Source organism: Muntiacus reevesi, chromosome 7 (assembly GCF_963930625.1).
Source record: "Muntiacus reevesi chromosome 7, mMunRee1.1, whole genome shotgun sequence".
NCBI classification, from domain to species: domain Eukaryota; kingdom Metazoa; phylum Chordata; class Mammalia; order Artiodactyla; family Cervidae; genus Muntiacus; species Muntiacus reevesi.
In genome coordinates, this window is record NC_089255.1 from 43,637,849 (window position 1) to 43,657,629 (window position 19,781).

A 19,781-nucleotide genomic window follows, 5' to 3' on the forward strand; every position below is an offset into this window, starting at 1 on the left:
ATACATTTTGATAACCTATAATAGAAAAAAATCTGAAAAAGGACATCATATATATATATATATATATATATATATATATCACTTTGCTATGATTGAAACAACATTTTCAATCAACTATACTTCAAATTTTTCTTTATTCATTCAACTATTGATGGACATTTAGGTTGCTTCTATGTATCGGCTATTGTAAAAAGTACTTCTATGAACATTGGGGTGCATATATCTTCTGGGGATTTGTTGTTGTTGTTTCATGTATCTTTTTGAATCAGAATTTTCTCCTGATATATGTCCAGGAGGGGGCTTGTTTGGATTATATGGTAACTCTATTTTTAGTGGTTTTTATTTTTATTTTTTAAAATACGTTTCAACGATACTTGTTAAAAATTTTTTTATTTATTTGTCTTATTTCTGGTTGCATTGAATCTTCATTGCTGTGCTTGGGCTTTCTCTACTTGCAGTGATCAAGGGCTACTCTCTAGTTGCAGTGTATGGGCTTCTCATTGAGGTGGCCTCTCTTTTTCCAGGGCATGAGCTCTAGTGCATGTGGGCTTCAGTAACTGTGGCTTATGGGCTCTAGAGCATGGGCTCAGTAGTTGTGGTTCATGGGCCTAGTTGCCCCGCAGCATGTGGGATCCTCCAGACCAGGGATGGAACCCGTGTCCCCTATGTTGCACAGCGGATTTCTAACCACTGTATAGAGAACCTCTGTACAGCTTCCATTTTCCATAGTGACTTTGATAAGGACAAAATAAAAGGATAAAGTGGGTGATTAAATAGTTAATTCCACCAGGGGATTGTAGGTAGAAAAAATATAGGAGACCCCTGGAAGTTAATGATTACTAAAGACAGCAGGTTTGCTTAGCCACAAAACCAAGCAGCCTTGCTTAGCAACAAAATCATGCAACAAAAGCATGAGACATGCCCCAAATAATAAAACAATGGTGGCATGAGACACACATACTGCCTAGTGAACTCAGTAAGTTAATGATCCCTAGGACATGTTCTCTGGACACACAAAGCATGACCACGTAGGGACAAGAAAATTCCCCTGCCCACCCTAGAGGAGAAACTAATGATGGAATCATGACATCTACTCAAGAAGTTCTTCTCCCTGTCCCTACTTTTCCTTTGATTGTAAAACTGTAGCCCAGTAAGTTCTCAGCAGCACGCCCTCGTCCGCCTGCTTGTAAGCCTGGCAAGCATCCTATTATAATAAATCACTTCTTATCTATCACTCTGCCTCTCGATGAAATCTTTTCTGCACTGAGACATAAAGGGCTATGGTACTGGGAGCTCTTTGGAGCCCACCCCCGCCCCCACAAACGACCCCAAACAGTTTCAGCTGTAACAATTTACATTCCCACCAATAGTGTACATTCTCCACACCCTGTCCAGCATTTGTTGTTTGTGGACTTTTTAATGATGGCCATTCTGACTGGTGTGATACCTCATTGTAGTTTTGTTGCATTTCTCTGATAATTAGTGATGTTAAACATCTTTTCATATGCCAATTGGCCAGCTGTATGTCATCTTTGGAGAAGTGAGTATTTAGGTCTTCCTCCCAGTTTTTTTTTTTTTTTTTCCTCCCAGTTTTTGATAGGGTTGTTCAGCGGTTTTTGTCATTAAGTTGTAAGAGCTATTTGTATATTTGGAAAGTAAGCCTTTGTTAGTAGCATCATTTGCAAATATTTTCTCCCAGTACATAGAGATTTCATTTCCATTTTGTTTATATTAACCATACCTCAATTTTAAAAAACAAAACAAACATTTTGGAGATGGAAACAATATTTTTCAATGGTGAACTGGATGTTGTAGGTGAAGAAGGGATCAAGAATATGGTGTGGTTTTCAACTCGAGCTAAAAATGGAGGTACCATTTATAGAGATGATGAAGACAAGAGAAAGACAAGTTTATATGGTATTGGAAAATGAAAGTCGGACTCTTTGTGACCCCATGGACTATGTAGTCCATGCAATTCTAAAGGCCAGAATACTGGAGTGAGTAGCCTTTCCCTTCTCCAGGGGATCTTCCCAACCCAGGCATTGAACCCAAGTCTCCTTCATTGCAGGGGAATTCTTTACCAGCTGAGCTATCATGGAGGAGGAGATTAAAATCTGTTTTGGAGACAGTGAGTTTGACATGCCATTTAGGCATCTGTGTGGAGATAGCATAAGAGGATAAATGAATATGATCTGGAGATCAGAGGAGAAGGGCAGGCGGGGGTCATAATATTGAGAATCAACCTGTAGCTAATAATCCGTGGGATTGTATAAAACGGGAGAAAAAAAAAGTCCTCCCACACTGAGAGGGCTGGCTGAGGAAAAGGGATCAGCATAGGAGAATGACATGAAGCCGCCGGTATGTAGGAAAAATGAGGGAATGTGTCTTTTGGAAGTTGAGAGTATTTTAATGAGAATCAGAATCACCTGTACCGGAGGTTCAATAAAATCAGTGTCAGCTGCCCCAAAGAAGAAGCAATGCGAGGTGAAGTCGTGCTCCGTAAGCTGGAAGACCATGAAACACCCTTTCAAGCTCCTCTGCAAGACTGTGTAAGCCTAGGACTGTAAAGGTGGAGAGAGCACGGCGAGAAAGGATCATAAAGGGGAAGGGCTGGCTCTTTTACGTATCAAAAGAGAAAACGCCTAACAGTGCAATTAGCAAACCACCCCGTTCTGGGCTGAGGTCGTCATTATTAGTGAGTCGGAGACTGGACTGAGCCGCCAAGTGGGAGAAAGCAGATAAGATGAACAGAGAGAGTTCCGGAGGAGGAAATGTCATGATAAAGAAAATCCATTCCTCCAGACAACTTGCGTTAAAACCAGGCTTTGGGTTAGGCGGGGAGACCAGGGAGCAGTGTTGCGCTTCACTTGGAAATGACCCCGCGGCGGCAGCAGTGAGCAGAAGACCCGCGGATGCAAAAGCTGCACAAAGCCGATAGGGAGGAAGTCCGGTCACAGACGTGAGCAATTCCTCTGCCTCCGCCCCCCTCCTTCATCAGCCAATCAAGATCCAGCTGAAGACCCGTGGCGCTGGGGCGGGGAGGAGGGCGGAGCCTGAGGACCGTTAATCCACCGCTACGCGGTGTCCAGCTTTCCTCTGCCCAAGGACTCACTGTTAACCTGGTGGGCAGACAACCACTTTGGGAAAAGCTCTTGCGGTTTCATATAAGACTAAATGTAGGGACTTCCCTTGGGGTCCACTGGTTAAGACTCCACGCTCCCAATGCCGGGGGCCTGGGTTCGATCCCTGGTCAGGGACTTAGAGCCCACATGCCACAACTAAGAGTTCGCAATGCTGCAACTAAAGATCCTGCCTCCCACAACTAAGACACGACATAGCCAAATAAATATTAAAAAAAAAAAAAAAAAAGACTAAATGTAAACTCCAAGACTCAGCAATTTTTCACCTAGGTATTTTTCCAAGAGAAAATAAAGCATAAATACCACAAAATCCAGATATTCATCAACAGGAAAATGGGTAAACTGTAGTATATCCATACAATGCAACACAACTCAGCATTAAAAAGGATCCAACTACTGATACACTCAGCAACATGGATGAATCTCAAAATCATGGAGAGTGAAAGAAGCCAGGACACACAAGAATACATATTGTATATTCTGTGCATTTCACTATATGTAAAGTTTACATTAAAAAGGTAAGCATAAACTCTAGCTAATTCTATGCATGTTGAAGTGTTTAGATGTGAAATATACTGTTGTCTGCAACTTTGAACTGCATCACAAAAGATGGATTGATGACTGCAGGAATGGATAGATGTGTTAAATACTTCCCTGATGGCTCAGCCAGTAAGGAATCTGCCCACAATGCGAGAGACCTTGGTTCTATCCCTGGGTTGCAAAGATCGCCTGGAAAAGGGAATGGCAACCCATTCCAGTATTCTTACCTGGAGAATTCCATGGACAGAGGAGCCTGACAGGCCATAGTACGCAAAGAGTCAGGCACGACTGAGCGACTAATACACAAAACAAATACAGCAAAATATTAATTGTAGAATCTTGATGGTAGGTATATGGTGTTCACTGTAAAAGTCTTTCAATCTTTCTGTACATGTTGTAATATATTTTCAGAATAAAATATTTGGGGTACCAGGGTCTGAGAACAGAGGAATGGGACTTACTGTCTCAGTTCAGTTCAGTCACTCAGTCGTGTCTGACTCTTTGCGACCCCGTGAACCGCAGCACGCCAGGCCTCCCTGTCCATCACCAACTCCCAGAGTTTACTCAAACTCATGTCCATCAGGTCAATGATGCCATCCAACCATCTCGTCCTCTGTCATCCCCTTCTCCTCCTGCCCTCAATCTTTCCCAGCATCAGGGTCTTTTCCAATGAGTCAGCTCTTTGCATCAGGTGGCCAAAGTATTGGAGTTTCAGCTTCAACATCAGTCCTTCCAATGAACACCCAGGACTGATCTCCTTTAAGATGGACTGGTTGGATCTCCTTGCAGTCCAAGGGACTCTCAAGAGTCTTCTCCAATACCACAGTTCAAAAGCAACAATTCTTCAGTGCTCAGCTTTCTTCATAGTCCAACTCTCACATCCATACATGACTACTGGAAAAACCATAGCCTTGACTAGATGGACCTTTGTTGACAGAGTAATGTCTCTGCTTTTTAATATGCTATCTAGGTTGGTCATAACTTTCCTTCCAAGGAGTAAGCGTCTTTTAATATCATGGCTGCAATCACCATCTACAGTGATTTTGGAGCCCAGAAAAATAAAGTCAGCCACTGTTTCCACTGTCTCCCCATCTATTTCCCATGAAGTGATGGGACCAGATGCCATGATCTTAGTTTTCTGAATGTTGAGCTTTAAGCCAACTTTTTCACTCTCCTCTTTCACTTTCATCAAGAGGCTCTTTAGTTCTTCTTCACTTTCTGCCATAAGGGTGGTGTCATCTGCATATCTGAGGTTATTGATATTTCTCCCAGCAATCTTGATTCCAGCTTGTGCTTCCTCCAGCCCAGCATTTCTCATGATGTACTCTGCATATAAGGTAAATAAGCAGGGTGACAATATACAGCCTTGATGTATTCCTTTTCCTATTTGGAACCAGTCTTTTGGTCCATGTCCAGTTCTAACTGTTGCTTCCTGACCTGCATACAGGTTTCTCAAGAGGCAGGTCAGGTGGTCTGGTATTCCCATCTCTTTCAGAATTTTCCACATTTTATTGTGATCCACATAGTTAAAGGCTTTGGCATAGTCAATAAAGCAGAAATAGATGTTTTTCTAGAACTCTCTTGCTTTTTCAATGATCCAACAGATGTTGGCAATTTGATCACTGGTTCCTCTGCCTTTTCTAAAACCAGCTTGAACATCTGGAAGTTCACGGTTCATGTATTGCTGAAGCCTAGCTTGAAGAATTTTAAGCATCACTTTACTATCATGTGAGATGAGTGCAATTGTGTGGTAGTTTGAGCATTCTTTGGCATTGTCTTTCTTTGGGATTGGAATGAAAACTGACCTTTTCCAGTCCTGTGGCCACTGCTGAGTCTTCCAAATTTGCTGGCATATTGAGTGCAGCACTTCCACAGCATCATCTTTCAGGATTTGAAATAGCTCAACTGGAATTCCATCACCTCCACTAGCTTTGTTCGTAGTGATGCTTCCTAAGGCCCACTTGACTTCACATTCCACTATGTCTGGTCTGTGGATACAAAGTTTCTGTTTCAGAATAATGAAACTTCTGGAAATAGTGTTGATGGTTATACAATATTTGAATGCAGTTAATGGTAACGAATTATATACTGAAAACCAGTATGGTGAATTTTATGTTACATATATTCTACAATTTAAAAAAAGAATTCAAAAAAGAAAAAAAAATAAAATAAAATAAAAATTAAAAAAGAATTGAGGAAAAAAAAATGAGGGAATTCCCTTGCAGTCCAGTGGTTATAACTTGGGGCTTTCACTGCAAGGGGCTGGTTTAGATCCCTGGTTGGTGAACTAAAATCCTGCAAGTTGCATGGTGAGTCCAAAAGAAAAAAATACTGGGGGAAAATTCATATGGAAGTCTCCATGCTTTCTCTAGAACCAGTCTAGGGTACTACACAGAGAGAAGGGAGAACGGAGCAGGCTGTGTGAGTGTGCTGGGGCTACTCTTGAGCACAGGGTAGTGGGAAGAGAGAACATAGGCTTTGGAAATAGACACAGACATACTTTCATAATCCCAGCTTTCATTTCCTAGCTCATAATTGTATTTGTTTCTTATTGTTATAGCTACTGTAACAAATTACCACAAATTTGGTGACTTAAAACAAGACAAACTTATTATCTTACAGTTCTGGAGGCCTAAAATGTTGTCTCATTGGACTAAAATCAAGAGCTGTGTTCCTTCTGGTGAATCTAGAGGGGAACCCACTTCCTCTAGCCTTTTCCAGCTTCAAGAAACCTGTATCCTCTAAGGCTTGGTTCATGGCCCTTTCTTCCATTTTCTAGGCTAGCAGTAACATCTTCAAATCAGCCTTTCTCTCTTTCTTTCACAAACACACACATGTCCACGTATTCATCACATCTCCTCTGACTCTCTGCTGCTGCTGCTAAGTCACTTCAGCCGTGTCTGACTCTTAGCAACCACATGAACCACAGGAGCCCACCAGGCTCCTCCGTCCGTGGGATTTTCCAGGCAAGAGTACTGGAGTGGGGTGCCATTTCCTTCTCCATCTGATTCTTTAGCCTCCCTTGTAAGAATCTTAATTGAGCCTACCCAAACAACCCAGGGTAGTCTCCGCATGTCAAGATCCTTAATTTATCACAGCTGCAAAGTCCCTTTTGCTATGTAAAGTAACATACAAAAGGAATCTGGGGATTAGGATGTAGACATATGGGGGGGTATCATTATTCTGCTTACAACAGTGATATTAAAATTTATTCTGTGCCACTAGTAGTCATATGTCAAAACAACATTTAAGAGGAAAAATATTTTTCATTTTATTTTTTCCTAACAGTTTTATTGAGATACAATTCACATACCATACAATTTAAAGCAAATAATTTGATGGGTTTTAGTATAGTCATAGTTATGCAATCATCACATTTTCATCTTCCTTCATTTTTAAATATAAGGAAACAAAGGCTTGAGACATTAAGGAAAATTGCTTGGAATAACATCAAACCTGCAGGTCTGGTGTAACACGGTGCCTTTCAGGAGCTGAGATTCCAGTCCAGGCCTGGACTCCCTTCACCAGGTTAGACCAGCCTCTGTCTCTTTGTCTCTCTCTCTCTCTCTCTCTCGGAGCAACGTAGTGTAGTAGATAAACTAACAGACTTAGATTTGGCTTCCAGGCTTTGTTTTGCTATCTATAAGCTATGTGACATCTGGTAAAACTTCTTGGAGCCTTGGTTTCCTCATTTGAAAAACGTGGGCAATTCAATAAATGAGCAAGCTGACTCACCTGTAAGATGCCTTCTAGCTCTGTCATTCCAAGATTTAATGAGGGAAAAGAAAATGAAAAACAAATTTCCTATGCATTCAGTACAATGAGAGGGATACGCATTCCCTGAAGACAAGAGGCTTGCTCACTTCCCTTGTACTCTGAGCACTTGGTCTGAGCACTTGGTCACAGGTCTCAGTTCTTCACTGATGTGTCTCAGACGGATGGGAAAGACATGAGTAAAATGACACAAAGACCGATAAGCGTGGAAGGAGCTGGGGGTGGGGGCAGCGGGAGCAGCAGGTCTCGGTCAGGGGGCGAGGGTTGGGGGGGGGGGGGGGGGCGCGGTCTGCCCAGAAATGAACAAAGGTCCCGTGAGTGTAAACAGAGATGGGAGGGATCCGAGGCAGCTCTTCCCCAAAGCCAAGTTCAGCCGCTGTGTGAGAGCTAGAGAAGAAGGAGTCTGTGTTGGAGGCAAGGTCTTGAATATAAATCTTCAGAGACGCGATTGGTGACACTAATCCACGCGCGGCCCAGCTGCAGTCTCCGTCCCCTCCCACCACATCCACTCGTCCGCGCGGCTTGGTATGCTCCGCCACCACAATAAGCCTCCTTCCCCTGGCGTGCTATTGGTACAGCCCAAGCTCAGAGGGTTGAAACGCACAGAAAGACACGCCCCTTGTCACGCCCGCTTCCTCTGATTGGCTAGAAAATTTAAAGCTCCAGCAGGTGATAGGATAATTCTCTACTCCCAGAATTTGAAAGTTTCCAGTGTGCTGCTTTTGCCTGCAGGCCGACATTTCTCAACTGGTTCGTCCGAGTGCTGGCACAAGTGAGTGTCCACCTGATCCCAGACGTGGGAGGCAGAACGTTCTTCTTCAAGGGGCCCCTGCCGGGAGGGTGCATACGAATGAATCAGACGGCGCGTGGACTGGTTCCCGGAAGCCAGGGTCCCTCCGCTATTTCCGTAGCCAAATATTTTCTACTTCCACCCCACCTTAGAGATGGGAAGCACGAGAGCTTCCGAATCACACTATCTCTGACTTCCACCAGCCGTTGTGGTCTCTTTCAGCCTGTTTTCCACTTCTGTACATGGGAAATAGTGACACTAGCTTGGCTACATATAAACCAGTGAAAGTAGCTGGGAGAGGGAAGGCGCTGATAACATGTCAATCCTGCTTACCTCCACAGGTGCGTCTCCTGCTTCCTTGCGGAGAGGACTCAAGATTCCCGTGCCCCCTCCCTGGGTCTCTTAGACGCAAGCTTCTTTTCTGTTCAGGGGCTCCTTTCTGTGGCTCTTGTCGGAAAACAGAGATTCCCAATCCTGGGTGCGCCTGACGTTGCCCATCCGCAGCTCTGGAAATTATTGTGTGGGAGAAAAATGTCTAGGAGAATTTCCGGTTTGCCCCAGGGTGCTTTTACAGTCTCCGTGATCTGTTTATGTTACCAGTGACAGCCCTGGGACCCTTTGTGGCTTTGAATGGGCTCCCTGTCCAGACCCCTGTAACACCTATGATGTTCCCTGAGTCCCTGTGACGCCTGCGCTCCGGTCTTTTTGCAGGCCTGCAGAGGCGGCGGCGATGCTTTCGGGCACCCAGGCAGCGGCCGCAGAATGCGAGGATGGAGAACTGCGGTGCCGTGTGGCTGTGGAGGAGCTGAGCCCCGGTGGGCAGGCGCGAAGGCGCCAGTCCCTACGCACCGCGGAGCTGAGCCTGGGTCGTAACGAGCGCCGCGAGTTGATGCTGAGGCTGCAGGCGCCCGGGCCCGCTGGGCGGCCGCGCTGCTTCCCCGTGCGCGCCGCGCGCCTCTTCACCCGCTTCGCTGCAGCCGGGCGCAGCACTCTGCGGTTCCCCGCCGACAGCACTCCCCGGGCCAGCGCGGTCCAGCTGCTGCTCTCGGATTGCCCCCCAGACCGCCTGCGCCGCTTCCTGCGTACCCTGCGCCTCAAGCTGGCGGCGGCCCCGGGTCCCGGGCCGGCCTCCGCCCGCACGCAGCTGCTTGGCCCGCGGCCCCGCGACTTCGTCGGCATCAGCCCGGTGCAGCCCGAGGAGTTGCGGCGCGTGGCGGCCACCCGGGTCACAGATACCACGCCGGTGAAGCGGCCCACGGAACCTCGGGCGGGAGCCAAGCCCAGCACAGTGAGGACAGGAAAACGGGGGTCGCCTTGGGGAGTGGGAGATGGAAGAGACCGAGGAAGCCCAAGTTTAGGGGGAAGATGGTGGTGGCATTTGAGATGGCTGCTGATTACTTCAGAGGAGATGTTCAGGCTTCTGAGACTAACGGAAATATGGGAATTGTGCGTGCGTTTCTCATAGTGCAATCCTTGAGACTGAGCAATGAGAATAGGAAAATAGGCTTAGGTCACGTTAAAAGAGAAAGCAGAGAAGGTGCTTCAGAAGAAATGTAGGAATGCAGTCCTCCTGGAGGAGGAGAGGAGGTTTTGGAGAGAATAAAGTGATCAGCTGTGTTAGGGGCAGCCCACAGGTCCAATCAGATGGGGGAGAGTTGTTGGGGGGCAAAGTCTGGTGGATGTGACAGTGTTCGCAAACTGGAACTGAAGGATCACAAACCACAGGGGTTTGAGACTAATCTGGAGAGAAGATGGAAATGGGGAAAAAAGGGGCCCTGGCTAAGCAGGGTTTAGCTGGGGAGATTTTAGGTCAGAGAGACAGATTGTGACAGGAAGAGTTGTGAGAAGGAAGGATGGGTTAGAGGACCAGGAGAGTTAGGAAACCCAGGAGAGGACGCTGAGGAGAATCTAGACCTGCAGACAGGGGACGTTAGGGGTGAACCCAGAGTCAGTGGAGATCCAGCTTTGATCCCTTCCTCAGGGAGAGACCTGGACCCCTGTGGTTACTGGCAAGATCTCCAGGTGAGCCAAGGCTGCCCAAGGGCTCCAAGGAGAGAAGCCAGCAGAGACACAAAGGGCTACCAGACCAAGAAGGGCGGGGGTGATGCCGAGGAGATGTGGGGAGGTCCTGAAACAGCCCTCCCCCACCCCAGGAAGTCACAAGGTGGCCCCTGCCTGTGAAGAGGCTGAGATTGCCCCCCACCAAACCAGAGCTTTCCAAGGAACAGGCTGCCGTCCTGAGGGCTGTCCTGAAAGGCCAGAGCATTTTCTTCACTGGGAGTGCAGGTAGTGGTGGGGCAGAGTGGGTGTGGGGAGAACAGGGGGCGCTGGGATGGAGAAGCGGCCCTGACTTTGCCCTCTGCCCAGGGACGGGGAAGTCTTATCTGCTGAAGCGTATCCTGGGCTCACTGCCTCCCACGGGCACTGTGGCCACTGCCAGCACTGGGGTGGCAGCCTGCCACATCGGGGGTACTACCCTCCATGCCTTTGCAGGTGAGAGCCCCTGGGGTTTAAACTGGGAGCAAGCCAGGCTGGTGGGTTGAGACAGCGCTGGGATCTCAGCCCAGGCTGAATGGTGTCCCTCACAGGCATTGGCTCGGGCCAGGCTCCCCTGGCCCAGTGTGTGGCCCTGGCCCAGCGGCCCGGTGTGCGGCAGGGCTGGCTGAACTGCCAGCGGCTAGTCATTGATGAGATCTCCATGGTGGAAGCGGACCTGTTTGACAAGCTGGAGGCCGTGGCCAGGTCAGTATGTGCAGTGAGGACCGGGTTCTGGTGGTCTTCCGGATGAAATCCAACCACCGCAGACCCTAGAGCACCCCGCGCTCCTCTGCAGAGCTGTCCGGCAGCAGAATAAGCCATTCGGAGGGATCCAGCTCATCATCTGTGGGGACTTCCTGCAGCTGCCACCTGTAACCAAGGGATCCCAGCTCCCGCAGTTCTGCTTCCAGGTACTCCTTGCCCTCCGGCCCTAACGCCCATGGGGGTCTGCTCTGCTCCCTAACTCCCCCACCTTGCCCCCACCAGGCCAAGAGCTGGAGGAGGTGTGTCCCGGTGACCCTGGAACTGACTGAGGTGTGGAGGCAAACGGACAAGACCTTCATCTCTCTGCTGCAAGCTGTGCGGCTGGGCAGGTGGGGCCTGGTGAAGAGAGAAGGGGCCACTGGATGAGGATCCAAGCATGGATCAGAGAGGAGCACAGGAACCCAGAGAAGGGGGAGAAGTGCTTCATGACCCCATACGAGACGGTCACTCTGTGAGCATCAGCTAGCACAGGGCCTGGCACAGAGTACATTTCAGGGAATTATGGGCAGATAGAGACACTCCCATTTTATAGATGCAGAAACTAGGGTTCAAAGAGGTGAAGTGACTTGCCCAGAGTCATGGCTAATAAGTGGCTGAGATGGAATTTGCACTTGGGTCTGATGCCGAAACCCAAGTTCCTTCTACTCTTAGAGTCCATGGGGTCAACTGGTGCAGAAGGAGAGGATGCAGACGTGATCCCACCCCAGCAAGGACAAAAGGTTGAGATGCTACAGCTGCTCTAACACGGGAGTGGAAAGGAGGCCAAGAAGGCAGAAGAAATGAGCCAGAGCTGGGCCTTGAGACCCAAGTCAAACTGGGGAGGGGTGGTGGGGAGGGGCTTTCCAGGAGGCGGGTAGGAAGTGCGCAGCACACACCAGCGGTGTAGGGGACAGGAGGAAGACTGAGTGGCAGAGCAGTCAGTGATGGTCCCAACTTCTGCCCCCTCTTCCCACTTGAGTTGCTGCAGCACCCAGTCTTCCCCAGGAGGAAGACTTGAAATGGGGACAATAGAAACACAAGCTAGTTTTTTTTTTTTCCTGTAAGGCAGCAGGCAAAGGACTAGAAAATTGTAGCCTGGAGGGTGATCTGATGATAGGGTGCCAGTATTATAGGGTATCAGCCTCAACCTCAGAGCCTCGTCTGCGTCTCTAAATCTCTGGCCCATGCTCACTCATCAGATCCAACTTCCTCAGGAGGGCAGCTAGCTCCAATCTGAGGACAGACACAGGGAAGGGTGCCCGCCCCTGATCACAGTCATGCACCACTGCTCCATGTCTGGGGTCCAAGTGAGGAAGAAACAAGTTGGTCAGCCTGGGAACCAGCAGATCTTGCGCTGGTACCGCATCCAGTCCCCAGGCCTGGTCCATGGCCTGACACGTGGGCCACATGTGGGCCACGTGCCCCACTTTCTCTGGTGTTCGGCTCTGCTCTGCTCTTGATAACCTGGCCTCCACAGGTGCTCAGATGAAGTCACCCGCCAGCTCCGGGCCACAGCTGCCCACAAGGTGGGGCGAGATGGGATTGTGGCCACAAGGCTCTGCACCCACCAGGATGATGTGGCCCTTACCAATGAGAGGCAGCTGCAGGAACTGCCAGGTGAGCAGGGGGCTGGAGCGAGGCCAGACCAGCTAGAAAAGGCCATCAGGCAGACATCTCCCCCCATCCCCCCACTCCAGGCAGCCTGGACTCCTGGTGTCATTTGAATATCTTGGTCCCTAGCCTTACAGCCATAAAGTCCCCTACATCTGCAAATGTAATTGTGACTTTGAGAGATGTGGCCTTTTCTGGGTCAGTCACTCAGCCAGTAAACACTAAAAATGAGACTTGAACCTGCCTCTGATTTCAGAGCCCCAGCTAGGCCTGAGCTGTCCTCACTGCCTCCCCCATGCCCTGGGCTAATATGTGGTTTTTTGGAAATTGAGTCACAAGTGAGTGACTTGTAGTCTGTCTGCCCGACTCTTTCCCCAGGTGAAGTACACAGCTTTGAGGCCATGGACAGTGACCCTGAGCAAGCCCGGACCCTGGATGCCCAGTGTCCTGTTAGCCAGCTTCTTCAGCTAAAGCTGGGGGCCCAGGTGAGTGGGAAGCCGGACATAGACCCTGAGAGCTGGGCCTCCCGGATCACTGCCCTTCTGTACAGGCTGCTCCATGACCAGAGGACCCACCTGTGACCACAACAAACTCATTCCCACCTTTCTGTCTTCTATTGTCCACTGCTCTCCTCTTCTTCCACTTGGAGCTCCAAGCAGTGTTGCTTTAGACAGATCACTCTCCTTTGCTGAAGCTGGGTTTCCTCATCTCTAAATTCAGAGGAGGGGACTTCCTCAGTGGTCCAATAGTTAAGAATTTGCCTTTCAATGCAGGGGATGTGGGTTCAATCTCTGGTCGGAAAACTAAGATTGCAAATGCAATGGGGCAACTAAGCCTGAGCACTCCAACTAGAGAGCACACAGCCACAACTACTGAGCCCACCTGCTCTAGAGCTCATGCTCCACACCATGCACTGCAACAAAGACCCAGCGCAGCCAAAAGTATTAATAAATAAATTCAGAGTAAAATACCTACCGCACACAATTGTCTTCTGTAGTACACCTTGTACTGTGTCTCCTTCCTTTCATGAAGAGTGAGGGTAGCCAAATGGGGGCCTTTCCTTAGGTTTCAAAGGGCCCTCACAGGGAACTGCAGACACAGTAGTTGGAAGAAGGCAATCACTCAAGACTGAGGTTCATAAACATAACCTGTCATAGACATGGTCATTGTCAAAGCCCTGTCACCTTATTATGCCTTATCCCCTCCTTCTAAGGCAAACTGTGCAAACGTCATTCTCCTTTGACACAAGGGGAAACCTAGGGAAATAAAGCAGCTTGATCCAGGGATCCCTCAACTCAGCGCCCCTCTGTGACAGCCCCCAGCCTCAGAGAACCGCCGCAGCAACGCCTGGAGCTGAGACCAGGCGTAGGGATGCGCGGCTCTCTATGCTTCCAGTTTTCCTTCCCTCGCAGGTGATGCTGGTGAAGAACTTGGCAGTGTCTCGGGGCCTGGTGAATGGCGCCCGAGGGGTGGTAGTTGGGTTCGAGGCCGAGGGGAGAGGTAAGTGGTGGGGAAGCAGTCCTACTGCTCGGGTTTGCAGCAGGGCCCCAGGGGTAGCATATGGAGGAAAAGGCTAGTGTGGGAAGGTGAGGACAGGCCTCACCTTGGAGTCCTGACGCAGGAATGAAAGGTGAGCCTTCACCACACCTCCCTCAGGGCTGCCCCAGGTCCGGTTCCTGTGTGGAGTCACTGAGGTCATCCGTGCTGACCGCTGGACGGTGCAGACCACGGGAGGCCATCTCCTGAGCCGGCAGCAGCTGCCCCTGCAGCTGGCCTGGGCCATTTCCATTCACAAGAGCCAGGTGAATCCAGGGGTTGGCAGCAGGGCAGGGTGGAGGGGGCAGGATAGGCCTGGCACGTTGAAGGGTGGGGGTCTTAAAGGCCTTGGGAGTGATGGAAAGTTCCAGACCAGCTGTAGAATAAACCTTTCTTTAGTACATTTCCCATCCTGCCTCGTCTCTTTCCTGGACACATATATTTCTCTCCTGCCATTTTCTGAGCCACTATTGGATATGTTAATTTTAATGTGTTATGACCACTCTATGAGGTATAATTGTAATAATCACTTCTGTTTTACAGAAGAGGAAACCAAAGTCAGAGAAATTAAGTAACTCATCCAAGGTCATACATGTAGTGCCAGGCAGAGCAAGACTCATTTCCATGCCTGTCTGACCCAGACCTCAGCTCTTTCCTTTCACCCTTATCCCTCCGCTCTTATCTTGGATCCATATTTCCTGGACACCCCCTTACTCAGACACCCATCATCCTGTCTCTCTGGCTCAGACTCTATGAACGGGGCAAGGAGATCAGGGGCCATAGCTGGGCTGGTGGAGGTAGGGTCAGCTTCTTGGGCACAAGGGAAATACAGGCTGAGGTGGCTCCAGCCCTGTCTCTCCCTCCCCAGGGCATGTCCCTGGATTGTGTGGAGATGTCTCTGGGCCGTGTGTTTGCCAGTGGCCAGGCCTACGTGGCCCTTTCCCGGGCCCGAAGCCTGCAGGGCCTCCGAGTGTTGGATTTTGACCCCATGGTGGTTCGCTGTGACCCCCGCGTGCTGAGCTTCTATGCTACCCTGCGGCGGAATGGGGCCCTCAGCCTGGTAAGAGGGAGTCACCCAATGGTGGGCGGAATGTGGCCGTGGGTAGCCTGGGAGCTAGGAGGAAGGGAAGGCCAGAGAACGCTGGGATGGGGGTGGCAGAGCCTCCTCTGGCTCCATTGGAGGCGAGGACAGGAGGAAGGAGATGCTGGCCCTCCACTGTGACTCTAGGGGATGGTACGAGCCCATGAATAGGTTTCTCTGGCTCTGATATAGGAGTCCCCAGATGATGAGGAGGGAACCTCAGACCAGGAGAACGTGGACCCGAACCTGTGATCTGCGAAGAGAAGACAAAGGGTGGTCTCCCCTCCTCTTGCTCCCTAGGGAACCAGGCCCTGGGGGATCCCAGCGGGAGGGTGGTCAGTGTCCCTTTCCTCCTTTGTCGGGGGCTCTCAGTTTCCGGCCAGCTTTCCATCCATTTGCCAGCTGTGCCTCAGTTTCTCCCTTTGCCCTGGGTGAGCTTCTTCCAGGGTTAGGGGTTGGCAAGGGGCCTGCAGTGGTAGCTGGTGATACAGGACAGAGCTCTCTGCGAGCGGCCGGCCACAGGGCCACACAGTTGTGGGCGCTGCTCCCTGTGAGCTACAGAGAGGAGAGGCGGCAGGTGCTTCAAGAGGAGGAACAGGACGTAGGGGTCCTAGCAGGGGACTCAAGTCTGAAGCAGAGAAGGGAACCTGGGGAGAGTCTTCATAGCCAGATCCAGTCCTGCACAAGCCAGGACAAACACTCTCCTGAGCCTAACTTGAGAACACGTGCTGCAAAAATATGCATCTATATCTTAAGCTGCTCTTTGGGGAAAGACATCGTGGGAGTATGGATATTCTCCAACTTTATTTATTTAGGACAAATAAACTGGTAAACTGTGTGAAGGCTGTTTGTTGAGTCTTCTGTTCCCTTTGAGAACCCCTAATGAATTCCCTGGTGGTCCAGTGTTAAGACTGTGCTTCCACTGCAGGGGGTGTGGATTTGATTCCTGATCGGGAAACTAGGATCCTGCATGCCGACTGGCGTAGCCAAAAAATAAATACATAAAGAACCCCTGCCTGAGACACTGGCTAACCCTTTCCAGGGAGGCTTACCCCTGCCCTGCCTCTTTACGCAGAGGTGTCTATCACGTCCTGATGGCTGAGCTCACAGCACCCTTATGGGAGCTTTTGTTAGTATCACTTGATAATACGCAAAACTGAGGTCGCTGAGTTGTTGACTCACAGTGAAATGACAAGGTGAATCACCATTACACAACAGGTGGGCATGTTGCTGGTTGAGCTTGGTCTCTCATGCAGGGCCTGCAGCCATTGGCAAGAGGCTGAATATGCTCTCAAGGTGCAAAGAAGGATCAGGGCTTCTGCCCGGAGATGAATTTCCCATCATCCTCCAGAGTCAGGCTATTGAAGATGTCTTAGAGATACAGTTATTTCTTTTGTACCCTCTCCTGGGACTCTCCTCTCTGACCCCACCCTCAACTCACACTGCTGAGGCACCCCCACCACCCCCAATCCCTTTTCCTTCACCAGGGACTGATTTCAGCTTTCCCTGGTCTCCAATGAACTCACCCTGCATAAAGATGTCTTCCTCACAAGACCACCTGGACACCAGAAAGTCCTGTCCTTAGCAATCCTCTCTCATGGTGAAGATGCTCTCCAGGAGGCCCCTTAGAGGGGGGATCTCCAGACATCCCTGTCTCTCAGGCCAGATCATGAGAGTAGACGGCCTCATGACGGAGGTATGCAAGGAACCTTCCAGTTCTTTATTTTCTTGGCATCTCATTTAATCTAACTTTTAAAAAAAATTTTATTTATTTATTTGGCTATGCAGGTCTTAGTTGTGGGAACTCTTAGCTGCAGCATATGGGATCTAGTTTCCTGACCGGGGATTGAACCCAGGTCCCCCACACTCAGAGTGCAGAGTCTTAGCCACTAGACCACAGGGAAGTCCCCTCATTTAATCTAACTTCGAACCTGTATCCCTGGGAGTGTATGGAAACCCTAGCTCAGTCAGGATTGGAGGCTCCCCACCCTGAAGGTCGTACAGGCAGGGAGTGGGCCTTCTAGGAGCAGGCCTGTTACCATCAGGGTGTCATGGTAGCTGCTGACACCCGCAGCTACCAGCCTCCACAGGCCATAACTCTGCCCAGGCCCAGGGGCTGGGCGAGGGAAGGCTTTCCCAGAGTCATAACCTCTCTTGGAGCCTCATACCACACCCTCTGGAACCCTGCAGCTCCCAGTGGTCTCCCAGGGGACACTGATCACCCACCCCTGTCCAGTCTTGGAGACCTTCTTCTCTGATCCTTGTGGAAAAAAAAAGTGTTAGTCGCTCAGTCATGTCCAACTCTGCAACCCCATGGACTGTAGCCAGCCAGGCTCCTCTGTCCATGGAATTCTTCAGGCAAGAATACTTGAGTGAGTTGCCATTCCCTTCTCCAGGGCATCTTTCCAACCCAAGGATCAAACCCAGGTCTCCTGCATTGCAGGTGGTTTCTTTACTGACTGACCCACCAGGGAAGCCCCTTGATGCGCCTTACCCCTAACATAATCCCCTCAAAGAAGTGGACCCAGGATGCAAAAGCCAGGAAACGATGTGCCCTCAAATAGCTTCCAGATTGGAGACAGAGAAGTCTGGTGACCCCACTCAGAATTTGGGAGCGGGGGTGGAGGGATAAGGACAGACATTAGGAAGAAAATCTTGGTAATATCCTGTCACTGGGATAAAGGAGACTTCCCACCCATCTTGATGTTCGTTTATTCATTCATTCATTCCACAAATATTTATTCAGGTGCTGGCTAGACATTGGAGACCCCACAGTACGCCAGAGTGACATGGCCCTGCCTTGGGATGCATACAGTTACAGGCAGGAGACTGATTACAAACAAGCAGACAAATAACCTCACACCGCGAGAAGTGGCAAATAATCAAATAATAGAACCTGCCAGTTGGGGAGCACTCACTTTTAGGATGGTCAAAGAAAGGGCCTCTGATATAGATGCCTTCCCACCTCACACCTCCCTGACTTGACTACATGTTTCTAGCAAATCTGAAATACCCAGATTAACCTTTCATGACTTGCCTCAGACTTCACCCCCTCTGTTTCCCAGGATATAGCCCTGCCCCTTTCTAGGCAGAATGGTCACTTCGGGTCTCTGAGAACATGCACTGTGCTGTTCTTGGCTGTGGGTCTGTCTCCTGCACCAGAAAGTTCCTCAGAACATGATTGAATCTCCTGATTCTTGCAGCCCCAGGGCCCACCCAGCCCCTGAAATGGAGCAGGCAGAATGAGTAAATATGGGACTGAAAGGATTCAGAAAGCCTGCAGTTAGGGGACCAGAAAGGCCTGCCACGCACCTGAGCCTGCTGCCCTGATGATGAGTGTCTGTGTCACTGCTTGTTGGGGGAGCAGGGGGCAGTGGGAAGACATGGAAAACAGCACCTTGACCTCCATGTCCTCCCTACTTGCCTGGTCATGAGTATTTCCCACTCCCCACTCCATCCCAAAAGGAAGGCTGGAGAGGAGTTGTCAGGTGGACAAGTTGGAGAAAGGCATTTAGGAAAGGAGAACTGTGTAGGATCAAAGCACAGAGGTGTGAAAGATGGAGCTCAGTGGTCCAGCAAGAGAAGCTGGGAGCTGGGGAAAGCGGGCCTAACCTTGAGGGGGCTCAGCATGGGATGAGAGCCCACCTCGGTGGGGGGGGGGGGGGCGGCAGGCGGGGGGCTCCTATGCCTCCCACTTCCTGCCGGCCCCCATTTATCTCCCCTGCCTCAATGCTCCCTCAGTGTCAGTTGAGATCTGCTGCTGCAAGTGATGAGTAACTTACATGTCGATTTCCCCTGGGAATAAGGTGGGTCTCTTGGTAGCAAGAAACTAGGTTTAGATGTCTTCATGTGCCAAAGCGCTCCGCACAATGACTCTGGAAAGGAGACACTTCATAAAATGTTTGATATTTAAAGAATTCAGGGACAGTGCCATTCCCTGAGAGGTGGGAATTTTCACTCCCATTTTGCAGAGAATGTAGCTGAGGCCCAGGGAGCTAGGCAGTGGCAGAGCTGGAACTGGAATCCTGTGCCCTCCCCTTGTTGTTCATGAGATGGCAGGACTGCCCACTTTCACCCTACCCCTAGCTGGGAGACCAAGGGAGGGCTTAGCTAGGAATAAAGTGTTAATCGCTCATCATGTCTGACTTTTTACGACCCCATGGACTGTACCCCACCAAGCTCCTTTGTCCATGGAAATCTCCAGGCAAGAATGGATAGCCATTCCCTTCTCTGGGGAATCTTCACGACCCAAGAAACCTGGGTCTCTTACATTGCAGGAAGATTCTTTGCAGTTTGAGCCAGAAGGAAAGTCCTAGCTTGGCATAACCTCCTCCCTTTTGAGGTCTAGGCAGAGTTTGCCCACCCCTACAAACCCAAAGGTGGTGCTCAGACCCCTCCATCCCCAAGCTGGCTTCCGGCTCCCCAAGCACCACACACAATGGACCACTAGGTGGCGCCAAGCGGTCGTTCAGTGCCTTCCCAGAGACCCGGCAGGTCCTGTGTCTTCCAGTCTCTGCCTGGATGGGGG

The 19,781-nt window shown here is 49.9% G+C and overlaps 1 protein-coding gene and 1 long non-coding RNA gene across 2 annotated transcripts; one reads left to right on the forward strand and one right to left on the reverse strand.

Moving 5' to 3' along the window:
* Nucleotides 1-3,373: 3,373 nt before the first annotated feature.
* On the reverse strand, nt 3,374-13,705 carry LOC136171484 (uncharacterized). The gene is made up of 3 exons (XR_010663878.1): nt 13,239-13,705; nt 8,578-8,750; nt 3,374-5,668 (listed from the first exon to the last, which is right to left on the reverse strand). It is a non-coding gene; the product is annotated as an uncharacterized lncRNA (long non-coding RNA).
* On the forward strand, nt 8,301-16,089 carry PIF1 (PIF1 5'-to-3' DNA helicase). The gene is made up of 13 exons (XM_065940112.1): nt 8,301-8,722; nt 8,956-9,532; nt 10,398-10,530; nt 10,612-10,737; nt 10,833-10,986; nt 11,078-11,192; nt 11,269-11,375; nt 12,503-12,642; nt 13,015-13,121; nt 14,049-14,136; nt 14,293-14,438; nt 15,041-15,232; nt 15,446-16,089. Exons 1-13 carry the CDS (start codon nt 8,487-8,489, stop codon nt 15,503-15,505), a joined length of 2,181 nt encoding a protein of 726 aa, XP_065796184.1. The 5' UTR covers nt 8,301-8,486; the 3' UTR covers nt 15,506-16,089.
* Nucleotides 16,090-19,781: the final 3,692 nt, after the last annotated feature.